The following is a 14,953-nucleotide window of genomic DNA, read 5'->3' on the forward strand; positions in this document are numbered from 1 at the left end:
ATGGATCATTTTAAAAGTTGGAAAATAAATAATGATGTGATCGTGTGTGGGTTATTCCTATTTTTGGCAATTATATTTCTCTAAAAGCGTCCACAATTCAACCGATCGATTATCAATCCAAATTCCAAAATTCAAAGAATCAATGGAGAATGAGGACGAGAACGGGTCGTACTACGAAAAAGTCGATTGCCTGGCGCGATGGCTCGGCATGGGCGTCGCGGCGGCGTTCTTCGCCTCCCTCGAGCGCTGCTCCTGCGTCAACCTAACCACCTTCGACACTGACGACGACAACGAAGCGGAGGAGGCTAAGGATCGCCCCCTCGTGCTCACCTCCTACCCTTCCTTCAGCTCCACCACTTCTTCTTTCGCCGCCCCCAATAATCCCGTTGCTAATCTGAAAAATCCTCCCACGCCCGTTGAGAATCTGCCAGTCTGATCGCCTCGCCGATGAACATGATCGGTAAGAGATTGCATTTAATTCTGCGATGTATTTGGGCATTTTGTTATCATTCATTTAAATTTGGAATTTATTGCGGAAATTAGAGCAATATATGGTGATTGAGGAAGTGGATATATTACTGACGGTATCTGTTATCAGATTATGATTGTGCACATACTTGTAGTACTATATGATTTCCAGTTGCTATAATGGAGTTTTGGTTGTTCATTCAGATTAGATCATACTTAGATTTATCAATGGTATTTGTAGATGTCTTTTTCAAGGTGTCTATCTACTTCATCCTGTTTTGAGGAAATAAGATTAAAAGATATAAAAGGGGAGAAAACATAAGTGGGTGCTTAAAATATCGTTAATCTAAGAAATTAAAAGTCTAAGAGCATGTTATATTTGGCTAATAAAATGCTTGGTCGCAATTCAGATCATGATAGATACAATCTGCAACTTGTAATGCCTTGCATTTGTTCGCAGGGAAGTAACAACTCCTATCTAAAGTATTAGTGTCTACTGCCTGCTTATACTATACATGGTTGATATGTCAAATCGTTGAACCTAGTACCTGCACTGGTGGGGATTAATTTTTGTTTTAGTTTATTAATGAAGTTCCAACGCGTGGATCTCATGCTTGAAACATGAAAATCTGCTAAACCAAATAAAAGATTGTTCAAAGGGTAAGGTTTGCTTCACCAATATACTAATTTTTATTAATGATACGGATGACACATCAGTAAATTTGTCGCTTAGTGTATAAGTGCTATCTAGTTTATTTCTAAAGCTTCTCTGTGAGGTCGATAGACCAACCATGCGTTCTGAGTGTTTCTATATGAGAACAACTTTGATCTTCGTTAGCTTGTATAGATCATTCCTGGGTGCTTGCTGCTCAATCCATTTAAATCTTTGCTACTAACATATGCCTGAAAATAGGAGATGATCGATGTGGATCAGTATATATATGTGGAGTTCGAAAGTCTGGAGGCTGGACATCTTGTGAAGCCCAACTAAAGCCGGTGTTTTGTTGGATGTTTTTACTTTTGCACTTGAATAATTGTTGTAGTAATTTTTCAACTTGGTTTCACATGGGAAAAATAGCTCTTTTACAGCTCCATGTTTCCATTTTTTTCAATAATCTTATATTTTGAGATCCATTAATCTCAGCGTCTTGCTGTCTTCTTTGAGAATATATAAAGATGTTAAAATGCCTAATAAGTATGACATTTCACTTCAGATGATCAATTATCTAATTAAAAACTTGAAGTTTCACAAATAATTATTCTAGAAAAATGTGAATTACACTATTCTAGCAAAAGGCATTATTTTTCGAGTACATAATGTTGTTATTCTTTGTTAACTTTTATGATGTGCAAAACGTATGAATCTATATTTACAAAATAAAATAACACAAGTACTAACAATTGGAGTAGTTTAAATAGTTAAAACTGGCGGATTAAATATTGGAGTGATGAAGAAGCTGAAACTGAGGTGCCTCCACCCTCCGACGCCATCAGCGCCACCCCTAACCGCTGCCGGAGCCACCACCGCTAAGCCCTTCAATGCCACCATCACCCGCCTTTCCGCCGAGGGCTTCCACCGCGAAGTCATCGCCACCTTCTCCTCCATGCTCGAATCCCCCAACATTAATCCAGACGCCTTCACTTACCCTTCCGTGCTCAAGGCATGCTCCTCGCTCGGCCTCTTCTCCCTCGGCCTCCATCTCCACCAGCACAGCACCGTCAATGGCTTCTCGTCCGACGCTTATATCTCCTCATCACTCATCAATTTCTACGCCAAATTCAACAACACTAATTATGCACAGAAGGTGTTTGATAGAATGCCTTACAGAAACATTGTCCCATGGACCAGCATTATTTGGTGTCATTCTCACGCTGGCGACATTAAACATGCATTTACTTTATACAACGCTATGCAATATGAAGGTATCGCGCCTAGCCCGGTCACCATTTTGAATCTGCTCTCCGGGGTTTTAGAGATCGAACATGCCCGTGTTCTGCATGCCTGCATCGTCAAACATGGTTATAGTTGTGACTTGGCTTTGATGAATTGTTTATTGAGTGCTTATTCCAAGTGCGGAAGAGTTGAAGATGCTAGCGAGTTGTTTGAGTCGTTGGATGGAAGAGATATTGTTTCTTGGAATAGTTTGATTAATGCTTTTACTGTGGTAGGGAATGTTACAAAAGTCCTATATTTATTTTCCCAAATGAGGTTAAATAACTTAGAGCCGGATCAGAAGACCTTTGGATCATTGGTCTCTGCTTTGGCAAGAGAGGGCAGTCTTGATGTGGGAAGAGTTGCGCATGGTCAGATAATTGCGTCTGGATTTGAATTAGACAAGCATGTCGGAACATCGCTTGTATATTTTTATTTCAGATGCAGGAACGTGGATGATGCATTTCAAGTTTTTGAGCGAGCAGCGGATAAAGATGTAATATTTTGGACGGCCATGATATCCGGGCTTGTACAGAATGATTCTGCAGATTATGCGTTAAGAGTGTTCCGAAAAATGTTGCTTGTAGGAATGAGGCCATCCTCTGCAACCATGGCTAGTGTTACTGCAGCTTGTGCATTACTGGATTCTATTCATCATGGAAAATCAATACATTGCTACATTTTACGGCAGAAAATGGCTGTGGATATTGCTTTACAGAATTCTCTTGTTAGTTTCTATGCAAAATGTGGCCTTTTAGAGCAGAGTTTTACTGTTTTTAGCAAAATGGATGAGAGGAATGTTGTCTCCTGGAATGCAGTTGTCGCTGGTTATGCACAAAACGGATATTTAAGTGAAGCATTGTTTATGTTTTATGAGATGAGAGCAGCTAACCAACAACCTGATTCTATAACTGTAGTTTCTCTTCTCCAAGCATGTGCTTCCATTGGGGCATATCATCAGGGGAAGTTGATTCACAACTATGTCCTCAGGAGTTGTCTTGGACCATGTATCCGGATAGGTACAGCCTTAGTTGATATGTATGCTAAATGTGGCAACCTAGATTGTGCTAGAAAATGTTTTGACATAATGCCAGAGCACGATAGTGTTTCCTGGACTGCTATTATTGCAGGATATGGTAGTCATGGTGAAGGGGAGGCTGCTTTGAAAATGTTCTCGGAGTTTTTGCAAAGTGGGTGTGCACTTAATGATGTCATCTTTTTATCTGTCCTCTATGCCTGCAATCATAATGGGCTGGTTGATAGTGGCATGAGATATTTTGAGTCAATGATACATAACCATAAAATCGAACCAAAGATTGAGCACCTTGCATGCATTGTTGATCTCCTCTGCCGAGCTGGCAGGGTACATGATGCATATAACTTCTATAGGAAGATGTTTTCCAAACCCATGATTGATGTCCTAGGCATACTACTTGACGCTTGCCGGAATAATGATGATGAAGTGCTTGGGCATGCCATTGCAGAGGAAATTTCTGAATTTGAGCATGCAGATGCTGGTAAGTATGTGCAGTTGGCTCAAAGTTTTGCTTCAATGGACAGGTGGGATGGAGTGGGAGAAGCTTGGGTTCAAATGAAATCTCGTGGTCTAAGGAAAGCTCCAGCATGGAGTATCATTGAATTGCATGGTACAATCACCCAATTTTTCATGCAACATAGCTCTCATCCAGAAAATGACACAATTGTCTTTATATTGAGAAATCTGACTGATAATATGAAGAGACTGGCATTAACTTCAGAATATGAAGATCTCTCTTCCTATATTGAGGTCATTTGAGAAAATGAGCTCCTGTTTCTGTATCTGCTCTTACGACTTACTATCTCTTATGGAGATCCAGACCTGGCTCGCATGAAAGGCTCGGCAACTTACTTTCCCATATGGCGAAACAGGTGATATATTTAACTTCCTTCAGCCTGGTGTTCAAGAAATTGTATCCATTTCTTCTCCTAAATTATTTTTGTGTTACAAGCTGAAATTTGGTGCATCTGTGCGTGCTTTAGATATAACATCAATATAGAGGAAGGCTTGATAGACCAGTTATAAAATAATGGTTGGTTTGGTAAAACTATCGAAAATAACTGCATTTATCAAGTTTATAGTATTATTTTCTAAAGGTTCAATGTTGATTATATAGAATTTGGTTATGTTATTGGTCACTGAAGAAGTTGCAGTGGGGATTGATTTCTGCTTATTGAATTATTGTATAGCTGATACTAATATTTAGAACTGTAGTTCAACCAAAATATGACTGGATAATACAAATGACATCTTTGTTTCGGGCTCTACAAAAGTATTGGTCTTTATTATGCAGAAGAAATGGTACGAAATTTATACTAGTAGTCTTTATTATATTTCCTGACAATTGTGTATCCTTGCTTCAGTCTAACCTTGATGAAATGTAGTTTGCAGTGTCCAACCATTGTATTGCATTAATGTATTAACAATTGTAATTCAAGGACATTGAATTTCATTATTCCTTACATTACTTGAGGTTCGCTTGTAATGTGGATAAATTAGATTTTGCTCCATCTCGTCTCCTTCACAATATCTCAATTATGGCAGGAAGTTCAGTTGATCTGCCAGAGGCTCAAGATGGCCATGCTAGAGCAGGAAGACATACTCTTATAGCTGTGGCTCTCTTGTTGCATCTGCGACTTCTATAAAAATATGTGGGATCCATCTGCCAACATGATACCGTAAAGCAGTCCTGTGGGTTCATGCTAAATTTGATTGGTGCTTATTTGCTTCCTAAGATTTGAACAGATGCACTACGAACCAGAGATCAGGATCAGGATAATGCGGGCCGGATTCAGCCAATATTTTGTGATTGATTACCTGCTGGGTGTGCTCGTCTGGTACTTCTTCGATTTGGATGCACTTATGCACGTAATCCTTAATAACTAGAGGGAGACTGATGAATATCTAGGAAATGCTTTCCCACAAAGCTTTACCGAGGATGCATGGACAACCTCATCAGAAACACTCTATATGACACCAATCTTGATCTGCCGAGTTTGGGTTGTTCTTAGTCTTTTTTAAAGTAGTCTGGGACTTCATAAGCATTGAGGTTGTAAATAAGGGGCATTACTTCAAGCATAAATTTTATGAAGTCCATTAATTTAAATATACTCTCTGCTGATTCTTCTTATTGATTGTGCAGACTTTAGATATTGCTCCATTAAATTACTATATCACGGCTACTATTTAACTGCTATTTTCTGTTTCAAAAATATTAGTAGCATCTTCTTGTAGTGATTCCAATTATTAATTGATACAGATTGAGATATAACACCACCAACAATATCATAGTAAGAATAACACAAGAAACTTACATATATTTCTAGGCATATGAGAGAAGTAAAAACACACAAAACGTTGCAAATACTGTAATATATTAAACTACTTCCATTGAAGCTAACAATTGTAGTAGCTGGAATAAATATACACGCGGAAATTTTGTATTTACATTAAATGTCACCATAAACATCAAAACTTTTTTCCTTTCCTTTTTTTTGAACTATAAACTCCCTCAATTTTACACTCATAATCAAATCATCTCAAATCTCAATATCCCAAATGTTGCAGCATTGACCTCCGGCTGTCGAGCCAGCCTCCGGGAGACACATCTAACAGTCTCCGAAGACTAGCACTAAGCTCACATAGCAGGCAAAGTGAACGCAGTTAGCCTAAGAAATGGACGCTTTATAATTCCTTAACTATTTTCCATCAAGAATCAAAATGGCAGACAAATGAAAACTCAATAATGCAGCCACAAAGAAACCATTCCCCACTACTTTTCCTACGACAAATTCCGGCCACCAGCCCCAGTCCCTCCTCAAGCGCAGTCCCACCACGAATAAAACGTATAGAACAGACTATACACGGTCCCACGAGCACCTCCATAATGCACGTCAATCTCAAGCAGAGATCGTTTCTTCCTCGTGGTTTCTCAGATGGGCCAGCAGATAAAGATCCACCGAGATTTAAAAAATGAAAGAATCATCGATACAATTAAGCCCAGCAACAAAATGATGGGGTCCGTATAGCAAACCTCAGGTCTCTCAAGAATTTGAACATTTGACTTAGCCAGCTGTCATTGCTCGTCTGGTCTCGAATGAATGCATGCATCTGAACAAGCCCAATGATTCACAATTGTGGAATACCCCCAAAATACGTAGCAATTTAATGGATAGGGTATGCTTGCCAGCCCCTCGTGCAATGAATTTGCATGCACATACGAAAAAAGGGAACATCGTTAGCAGAGGGCACCTTTCAAAGGATATCATATTCAGTTTTGAGCACTGATGTTGCCTTGTGTTAAAGTTGTACTGGCAGACCATAATTGTGGAATGACCTAATCCGTCCGTCCCATGTGGCGGTGACGATAACCATGCCCCAAGCATGAGAAGTCGACGAACTCTGGAAAGAAGTCCTGAAAAGCTTGTACTCAGACTTGCTCATGGAATATCTTAAGGCTAGGGGACTTGGCGTGGGAAGCTTTTCCTCGGGCCATGTTGCTGAGCCCTTGGAGTCGATGGGAAACTCTTGGCTTAGTGAGAAGCCAGTGGATGAAAAGAATGGCAACGGATTAACTGAGCTGTCAAGGTGCGAATTAGATTTCATGCCAGGCCACGTGATAGCAACGGAGGCATCAGCGGAGAAGCATTCAAATGACCTAACAAGTTTTGGTTGTGAGAAAGCCGAATCTCCATCTCCATTGTAGCTCCAAATATAAATATTTGAATCCTCACAGGCTGATACAATATGCTTTCCACTTGGAGTAAACAAGGCAGAAAGCTGGTTCCCTGCATTGCGGAGGCCTGGCCACAAGGAAATCGACGAGTAAATTAAGGAAATTTGGGAAACTGGTCTAAGATAATTTTCTGCTAAAATAGGAGTTAAGTAAAACAAAAAAAAGGTAACACCTGAATCTATACATAACTTGTAACCACAAAATACGAAAAATTGAATCAAATATATACCTTTGTATTTTTCTATCACATTTAACGCTCCATCAACAATTCTGACGTGTGAATCAGCAGAAGTAACCAAGAATTTCATTGGGTTTTGTGGTAAGAACTGCATCATTGTAAATGACTATTTAAAAAAAATAAAACACACTAATAACCTCGAATCAGGTAAAGTCAGTTATTCGGTAGTCGGAACTAACCTGAAAGCCAATTATCCTTTTGCACGACGACTTTTTCTTTCCGGCTAAACACATCTGTCCCTCCAACTGGAAGAGATTATCTGATCAAAGTAACAAAAGAAATTAATCTCCTGAGAAATACGAGTCCATTTTAATGCTTACAGAGACATTGAAATTCAAAATCATTTTACTTCTTCAAATATCACAAAAGGTTCACATAAACCAGATAAATCGACCTTCAAATGTTAAAAAGCTAGCTAACTAGAAACTATATTCATTAGTCCCTAGGTCAAAACTTATCACTGAAATGAAAAGGTCATAAACCTATTAAGAATTATTGGAGTTGAAACTAGACAGATAATCACTGAATAATGACATTAACAAGATTAGAAAACAGATAAATAGAAATTAATGACAATCCTAGATCAGAGGAAAGTTTGAGTATTCCATAAAAAGTTACCAGATATATTGAAGAGGTGACAGGTCCCCGTAATACAACCAATAATCCCTCCCTGTATAAGAAGAAAACCCAAAATCATTACAAATATGCCATATGAGATATAAAGCTGTTTATAAGCAGGGTAATAAACTGACCTTTGCATCAGGGCGATACGAAACAGCAGTGACTATGTCCTTCGTTTCTGCCCAGTCAATAACTTTAGAGCCGCTGATACTCCACATTCGGACCTTCCCATCTATTGAACCACTGATGAAGAGATTGTCATTGACAGGGTTAAACTGAACGCAGGTCACTGCACAGCATAAGATGGGGTCTTTAGCCAAGGAAATCAGTAGCAAGAAATCAGATTTAGATAAAAATTTCATTTCATAAAGGAATACAAGTGTTCTTACCGTAATCTGTATGGTTGAAGACCTTGAGACAATGATCGACCCCGACCTTCCACAACCGAACAGTTTTATCAACCGACGATGAAAGCAGGCACTGCATGCAAACATGTAAGACTACTTATTCCCATTTAACCAAAAACAAATGGTATCATTAACAAGTTGCAAATATTACACCTACATTATTGTTTGACCATGAAATATCCAAGATCTCCCCGCTGTGTCCACTGAAAACATGCAACGGCTCCTCTGAAATACGAAAAACCTTTTGAGGGAAGACAATGCAGGCCGAGTCTGATGTCTGTCTCAGCCCAATAGATTTACCATATCTGTCTTTTTCTGCTATGCGAGGTGCTAATTCAGAAAGATGGTTCACTGAAAAGTACACACACGAAGGATCCGCATCCAGTATTTCAACTGTTGCTGGTCTATTATCTTCCACCACTTGCCATATTCTCACAATCTTGTCTTCACCGGCACTTGCAAGGTACCGCCCATCAAGGCTGAATTTCATCGCCAATATTGAACCCTGATGGGCTTGAATATCTTGTCCTGTGAAGAGTCCTGAGAGTTCTTTTAGCTTTTTCCGACTATGTTGAACCTTGACCCTACAGTTCTTTTTCCCCTGAGCTTGGCTGTCTTTAACACTCACACTCATCATACAATTCATGGAGCGCAATCTACTCAACCACCTATTCCTCAATCTATCAATGAATGTAGGTGCACCACGATTACCCTCCTTCGCAAGTTGCTGAACCAAGGGAGGGGATTGAGACTCAAATTTTCCAGAAGATTTAAACTGGTCCAACCCACCAGCCCAAACCTCTCCTAGCCTGACATTTTGCATCACCCTAAATTCAGTTGCACCATTGCAAGTCCTATTGACATCATTTGAACCGACTCGACAAGGAATATCCAAATCATCAGCATTCCAACTAGACAATGAAGAGACACTGGAACAGGAATTATCTTCTACACCTGAAGTTCCCAACACAGCCTCGACATCCTCCCCAATTCTGCAAATATCGCCACCATGGCTGATTTCACAGGCATCAACGGAATTTTCCCCTTCAGATGCATCGGGGTCCAACATCCATCTAATGAATTTGCTACGGCGATCCCTAACACTCAGAGGAATGCTAGTCCACAACTCATATTCCTGATGTTCAGAAGATGAGTTATTAGAAAGCACATCAGGCTCTTGCACAATGTGCTCGAGGGCGTCAAAAAACAGCGACTCTTCACCCTCGTCGCTGCAGCTATCCATGGTTTTTCAAGTTCAAGCCATAGAAAGACAGAGAACCCCTCTTTTTGAAAACCTAGGCAATGTGCTTATTGCTTTCCAATATAAAACCTTTAAACAAACAGAGAGAAGAAACACAGATTAAGTGATAAAAAATTAACCGAGTAAACAAATACACCAGCACCACAACCAAGGCTTTCAGCAAAACTATATAACAATATTAAAATAGAAACACCCCAACAGCAAGAACATAAAACAATTACTACAAAGTGATAACTAAACATGTGAAAACATAAACAATAGATCCAACATGGATCCCAAATCCCAAACCACACACATTGTAACTAGCCTTTCCACATCAATAGCACACACAGCAATACCAAATAAAATACTGAAGAAAAAAAACAAACTTTTCATCCAGAAAAAACACAGAGACCCAGACACATTCAACCCAGAAACCGAAAACCCATCACCAAAAACAAAGACTTTTCAAACCCCAAACAACGAATTATCACAATAAAGGCGAATTAAACAAATATCACCAAGTAAGCCACATCATTTGCAATGAAAACTCACAGAAAGGGAAGGTTTGCTCACATGGGTTTGATTCAGATTTATGAGATCGAATTGGAAGTGGCAACAGAGGGATCGAGGGGTTTGTTTCCTCTCTCTACAAAGTAGAAAGAGAGCAACAGAGAGCACTGCCCATTAAAGAAAATAGGTATTCGAGAAAATCATAGCTCATTTTACAATCAAAGGGGGCCAAAAAAAGAGGGTGAAAAAAACTAACAATGGAAAATGGAAATTGGAAAAAAGCAGAAATTCCTTGATATCCGTGAATGGATGGACCGAGAAACGAGATTTTATGCTTCGTTTGTGTGTAACAGTGCGTGTGATAAACAGTATCTTCTGCAATTATGCCCAAATTAATTTACTCACAATATTTTTCCCATCTCATTATTTATGCAATATTTCCTATCTTAGCAATTTATTAGAAATGTACTCCATTATTTAATACTAGTAGAGGAGTATTATTAAAAGGGTCATAATATGTTAAAAAGGAAATTTGACTTGTTACATAGGATCCATGGTTAAAAACTTGAAATAAGTATTTAGTAAAGTTTAAGTCATATGAATGAATTTAAGGAATCCACTATTTAAAATTGATTGATTAATGTTAAAAAAAGAAATGTGTCAGATGATCTAATTAAGAATGTGTGTAATGAATAATAATAGGACTAATGGAGTAATACAGATAGGTAAATTAGTAGGAGTATTTTCTAACATTCGATTGTTTTCAGAAAAAAACAAATAAGCTAATGTAAGAATTTGTTTAAAATAGTAATTATTTTTCGTCGGGGGAAAAGACAAAAAGATTAGTGCGAATGTGTAAGCGGTTTTCCTCCCTTTTCTTTTTGTTTAGTTGAGTGTATGACGGCAATTTAATGATAAGAAATTACAAATCTGAAAAAATAAATATTAGTACTATTAATATAGTAATAAATACGGGTGATTTGTTTGTATCCATAATTGAATTCAGATTGGATTGGCTATGTACCTCAATAAAATATTCTGTAGTTTGCTATGTCTTTTAATTACTATTTGCATCTCGCTCAAACTATAATATATTGAGATGAATAAAGATATATGTCCATTATGTATGGTGAAAAAAGTAGTACTAGTAGAAAATATGAAATTATTTGAGGTTATTTGATGAAAGATATTCTCAATTAATTAGTCTAACATTTCCTTTCTCGACATATTCGATTTAATTAAAGTGTATAAAATTTAAATTTGGTTTTAATACAGAAAACGTTAGTACTCCATATTGGTATCATATCCATCTGATTATGATATAGAGGGCAAGATCTCATTGAATCTATCAATAATTTATACTATAAAACTTTGGAAATCTTTTCATCCGCAATTAATATGTTGTTCTCTTAATCCGGGTTTAAATATAATAATTTACATACCACGTGAAAGATATATACCGCCAAACAATAAACTTAATAGTATTTTTTTCACTCTAAGCTTTGAAGTTTTAATTTTACACTCAAAATTGTGTTCACTTAGGGGAGTTGTGTGTAAAATGTTTGAGGATTAATATTTGTATAATGATACACATGGTTAAAATTTAAACACAAAACACCATTGAAAAATGAGGCTAATTTTTTAGGAGAAGTGGGTAAGTATATTTTTTCTTTGTCAAGGTAAAACCCAATTATAGAGATGACGAGTCACGCTCACTAGTTGCTAATTGTCACGGCTTATTTGTAAATATTCCCCCATATGAAAGTCAAAATAGTTATGCATGCAAATATGGAAACTTTCTATGCTTAATTTTTTTCATATCAATTCAAAGCTTTCAAATTGCTACATATACCAATATAATTCAATATTGTTCCAAGTCTCTCCATTTAATTAATTCACTTATTATTGACCGATTCATTAATTAATGCGATAGCTATAATAAACAGGATAATTTACTTACCATCCTCGGTCAAGTTCTCATAACCATAAGATAAGAGCAAAATATTTTTGTTGTTGATATATAAATTCAAAATCAGCTATAAATAATGTTGGTGTACGTAAAATAATTACTAGTAAATAGTAATGATATGTTTGAACTATACACGCCCTATACTAATATACAGATATTAAATCTATCCGTAGAGAGCAATGTAATGGATATATTATATGACCTATATGATTTTTCATTTTTGTTATATATTGTGTTTTTTTCCTTTTTTTTTATATGAATTTTATGGCTATTTACCAAAAGAAAACGTTATGTGAGGACCGAGGAATAATAAATTCACGAATAGTTTAAAGAAATCGTAATATCTTGAAGCTTAAGCATGCCAATCCTTAATTAGTCAAAATTCTATCTATTGTTTTTAATAGGCAAAACACATTCTTAGGTCCTTATACTTTAATCAAAATGTTCATTAGGTCCTCGTACAATTTTTTGGTTTTAATAGGTCCTTATACCTTTCTCATAAATTTCATCACATCCTCGTACAATTTTTTCGTTTTAGTAAGTCCTTATACTTTGATTATAACTTTTATTAGGTCCTTATACAATTTTTTATTTTAAAATATCTTTTACTTTTATCTTTATAGACTATGCTAAGTTAAATAATGGAATATTAAAAAGTTCATTAAGTTTAATTAAATTTAGATTATTATCCAAGATAAATGTAAAAAAGTCCCTAAAATAAAAGATTGTACAAGGACCTAATGAAAGTAATGATAAAAGTATAAGGACCTACTAAAACGAAAAATTGTACGAGGACTTGATAAAAATATTATGAAAAGTATAAGGACTTATTGAAACGAAAAAATTGTACAAGGACCTAATGAACATTTTGATTAAAGTATAAGGACCTAAGAATGTGTTTTGCCTTTTTAATATTATCTAACTTTTTAATTGTTTATTCAAAAATATGTGTATCGAGCTATCGATTTTCATTAGCACAATAACAATTAATTAAACTTAATAAAAATTTAAGCTCAATTTATTTATTTATTCGCTCATTTTAAATTATAAAAAATAAATAAAATGAACATTGATTTTTATGTAATTTATAAAAATAATCACGTCAGTAAAAATAAATAAGGTATTATAAATAAAGAATTGCTAACTTGTATGGTGCGTGATATAGTATACTACTATCATTTCTCATGTGTGTATATATATATATACACACACTTGTACTTTATTTTTGACTAAGCATAAAGAAGTGGAGTAACAAATATGTAAAGTATTTTTCTGAAAAAAAACACACACTAATTCTTAATAAGACCATTAAGGGGAATGAGAGTGCCATGTTTGACCATTATTATTATCACATGAGCCTCGATAAGGCTAAAAGAGGCAAATATCTTTTCAAATACTCAAAAAGTTCATCTTTCTTGGTCTAATTTGAAGGCTACCAAACAAGAATAAGACTTGTTTTAATTGATCAATTTGAAATTTATTTTGGCTCATATATACTCACTTTATCCCAAGTTACTTAAGTCAGTATTCTATTTTTGGTTGTCTCAAGTTACCTGAGTTATTTGTCTTTTTAGCTAAAAATAAAACATTTAATTACACCTACTTTATTTTTTTTTTCTTTTTTTCTTTACTGAGTTACTCTCACTTGTCCTCTTACTTTAGTATCTCTTATGCTTTATTTAACTCACTAAACACAATTTTTTAAAATCACGTAACCAAAAAAACGCCCTAAGTAACCTGGGACGAAGGAGTAGTACTTATATTTTGTAAGGCAATGAGATTGGGTATCACTAACGTTGTGTCTAAATTTTAATGTTGAAATTACTTTAACTAAATGCATACTGGAGTATTTGACAATTAAATTATGAACACAAGATATTTGTTTTAATTTCCAAGCATATAAATTAAGAACACCATTTCATACTATTTTGGTCACACACACGCCCCCAGATATTATTAATCCCAAGAAGAAAGTCACTGTTCAGATCGGTGTGGATATGAAATCAATGGAATAGTATTACTAGTATATCAGGTTTAATTAACATTCGTCAAAACTTTTGAAGGATTTTTTCAATAAATTTTGGGCTGCTCTTTGATGAATTTTCTGAACCAAAACAATCAGACACGCTGTACTTTTTAGTATGACAATAACTCCATCGCAATAAATAAAATAAAATAAAATAAAATAAGTAAGATTTTTCCCGATTTTCCCCGATTCTCTTAATCTAAGTCGCCTTATTAGTATAGACACAAAATAAAATAAAATAAAAAATTACTCCCAAACTTCTATTTTAGAATCCAACAATGAATTTATCTGAGTTGCATCGGAAGAACTACTATAAATAAGATTTTTTTTTATATTACAATCAATTTACTTTTATATTAGTATCTGATTATTAGCATAATATCATAATTACAACAAACTATAATTTGTTGACTTGCAATATTCAGCAATAAATAATCTAATTATACTGCATTCTATAATAGTAATAGTTGAATTATTCACAGTACATATCATCAAATAATAACGAGGCACAAAACATGTGGGACAAAAGTTTCGGACCGTCCAATATCACTTGCCACTATTTCTTGAGTGAGTCTGTAAAAATTGTACTTACATTTAACTTAATGTTGATTTTTTGTGTTACATTCCATTTAATGTCGTTTTCTATATATAGCTCCCCACCTATTATTTTGCATATAAAGTCAAATGGGGGCGAGTATGATTTCGAAATGATGAAATGACTTTTATAGTTAGTCCACAGATAAATAACAAAACAATTATGGTTTTT

The 14,953-nt window shown here is 35.7% G+C and overlaps 2 protein-coding genes and 1 long non-coding RNA gene across 8 annotated transcripts; 2 read left to right on the forward strand and 1 right to left on the reverse strand.

Moving 5' to 3' along the window:
- The first annotated feature begins 34 nt into the window (after positions 1-34).
- On the forward strand, positions 35-1,556 carry LOC125212472. Its single transcript, XR_007174680.1, has 2 exons — positions 35-460; positions 1,382-1,556. It is a non-coding gene; the product is annotated as an uncharacterized LOC125212472 (long non-coding RNA).
- Positions 1,557-1,900: 344 nt separating this feature from the next.
- Positions 1,901-5,548, forward strand: LOC125213375 (pentatricopeptide repeat-containing protein At4g04370). The gene is made up of 2 exons (XM_048113886.1): positions 1,901-4,309; positions 4,983-5,548. The coding sequence occupies exon 1, from the start codon at positions 1,917-1,919 to the stop codon at positions 4,194-4,196; it is 2,280 nt and encodes a 759-aa protein (XP_047969843.1). The 5' UTR covers positions 1,901-1,916; the 3' UTR covers positions 4,197-4,309; positions 4,983-5,548.
- LOC125213376 (WD repeat-containing protein 44-like) lies at positions 2,218-10,546 on the reverse strand. 6 transcript variants are annotated; one of them, XR_007174935.1, is made up of 9 exons: positions 10,256-10,545; positions 8,597-9,769; positions 8,422-8,512; positions 8,164-8,342; positions 8,030-8,081; positions 7,591-7,670; positions 7,403-7,517; positions 6,472-7,240; positions 2,218-2,236 (listed from the first exon to the last, which is right to left on the reverse strand). XR_007174935.1 is itself a non-coding variant. In XM_048113888.1 (9 exons), exons 2-8 carry the CDS (start codon positions 9,680-9,682, stop codon positions 6,738-6,740), a joined length of 2,106 nt encoding a protein of 701 aa, XP_047969845.1. In that variant the 5' UTR covers positions 9,683-9,769; positions 10,256-10,546; the 3' UTR covers positions 5,796-6,548; positions 6,690-6,737. The 6 variants fall into 6 exon arrangements, 5 of the variants coding, with proteins under 5 accessions (XP_047969845.1, XP_047969844.1, XP_047969847.1 ...); XM_048113888.1 differs by lacking the exon at positions 2,218-2,236 and having other exon boundaries at positions 5,796-6,548; positions 6,690-7,240; positions 10,256-10,546; XM_048113887.1 differs by lacking the exon at positions 2,218-2,236 and having other exon boundaries at positions 5,796-7,240; positions 10,235-10,545.
- Positions 10,547-14,953: the final 4,407 nt, after the last annotated feature.

Source organism: Salvia hispanica, chromosome 3 (genome assembly GCF_023119035.1).
Source record: "Salvia hispanica cultivar TCC Black 2014 chromosome 3, UniMelb_Shisp_WGS_1.0, whole genome shotgun sequence".
Taxonomy (NCBI): domain Eukaryota; kingdom Viridiplantae; phylum Streptophyta; class Magnoliopsida; order Lamiales; family Lamiaceae; genus Salvia; species Salvia hispanica.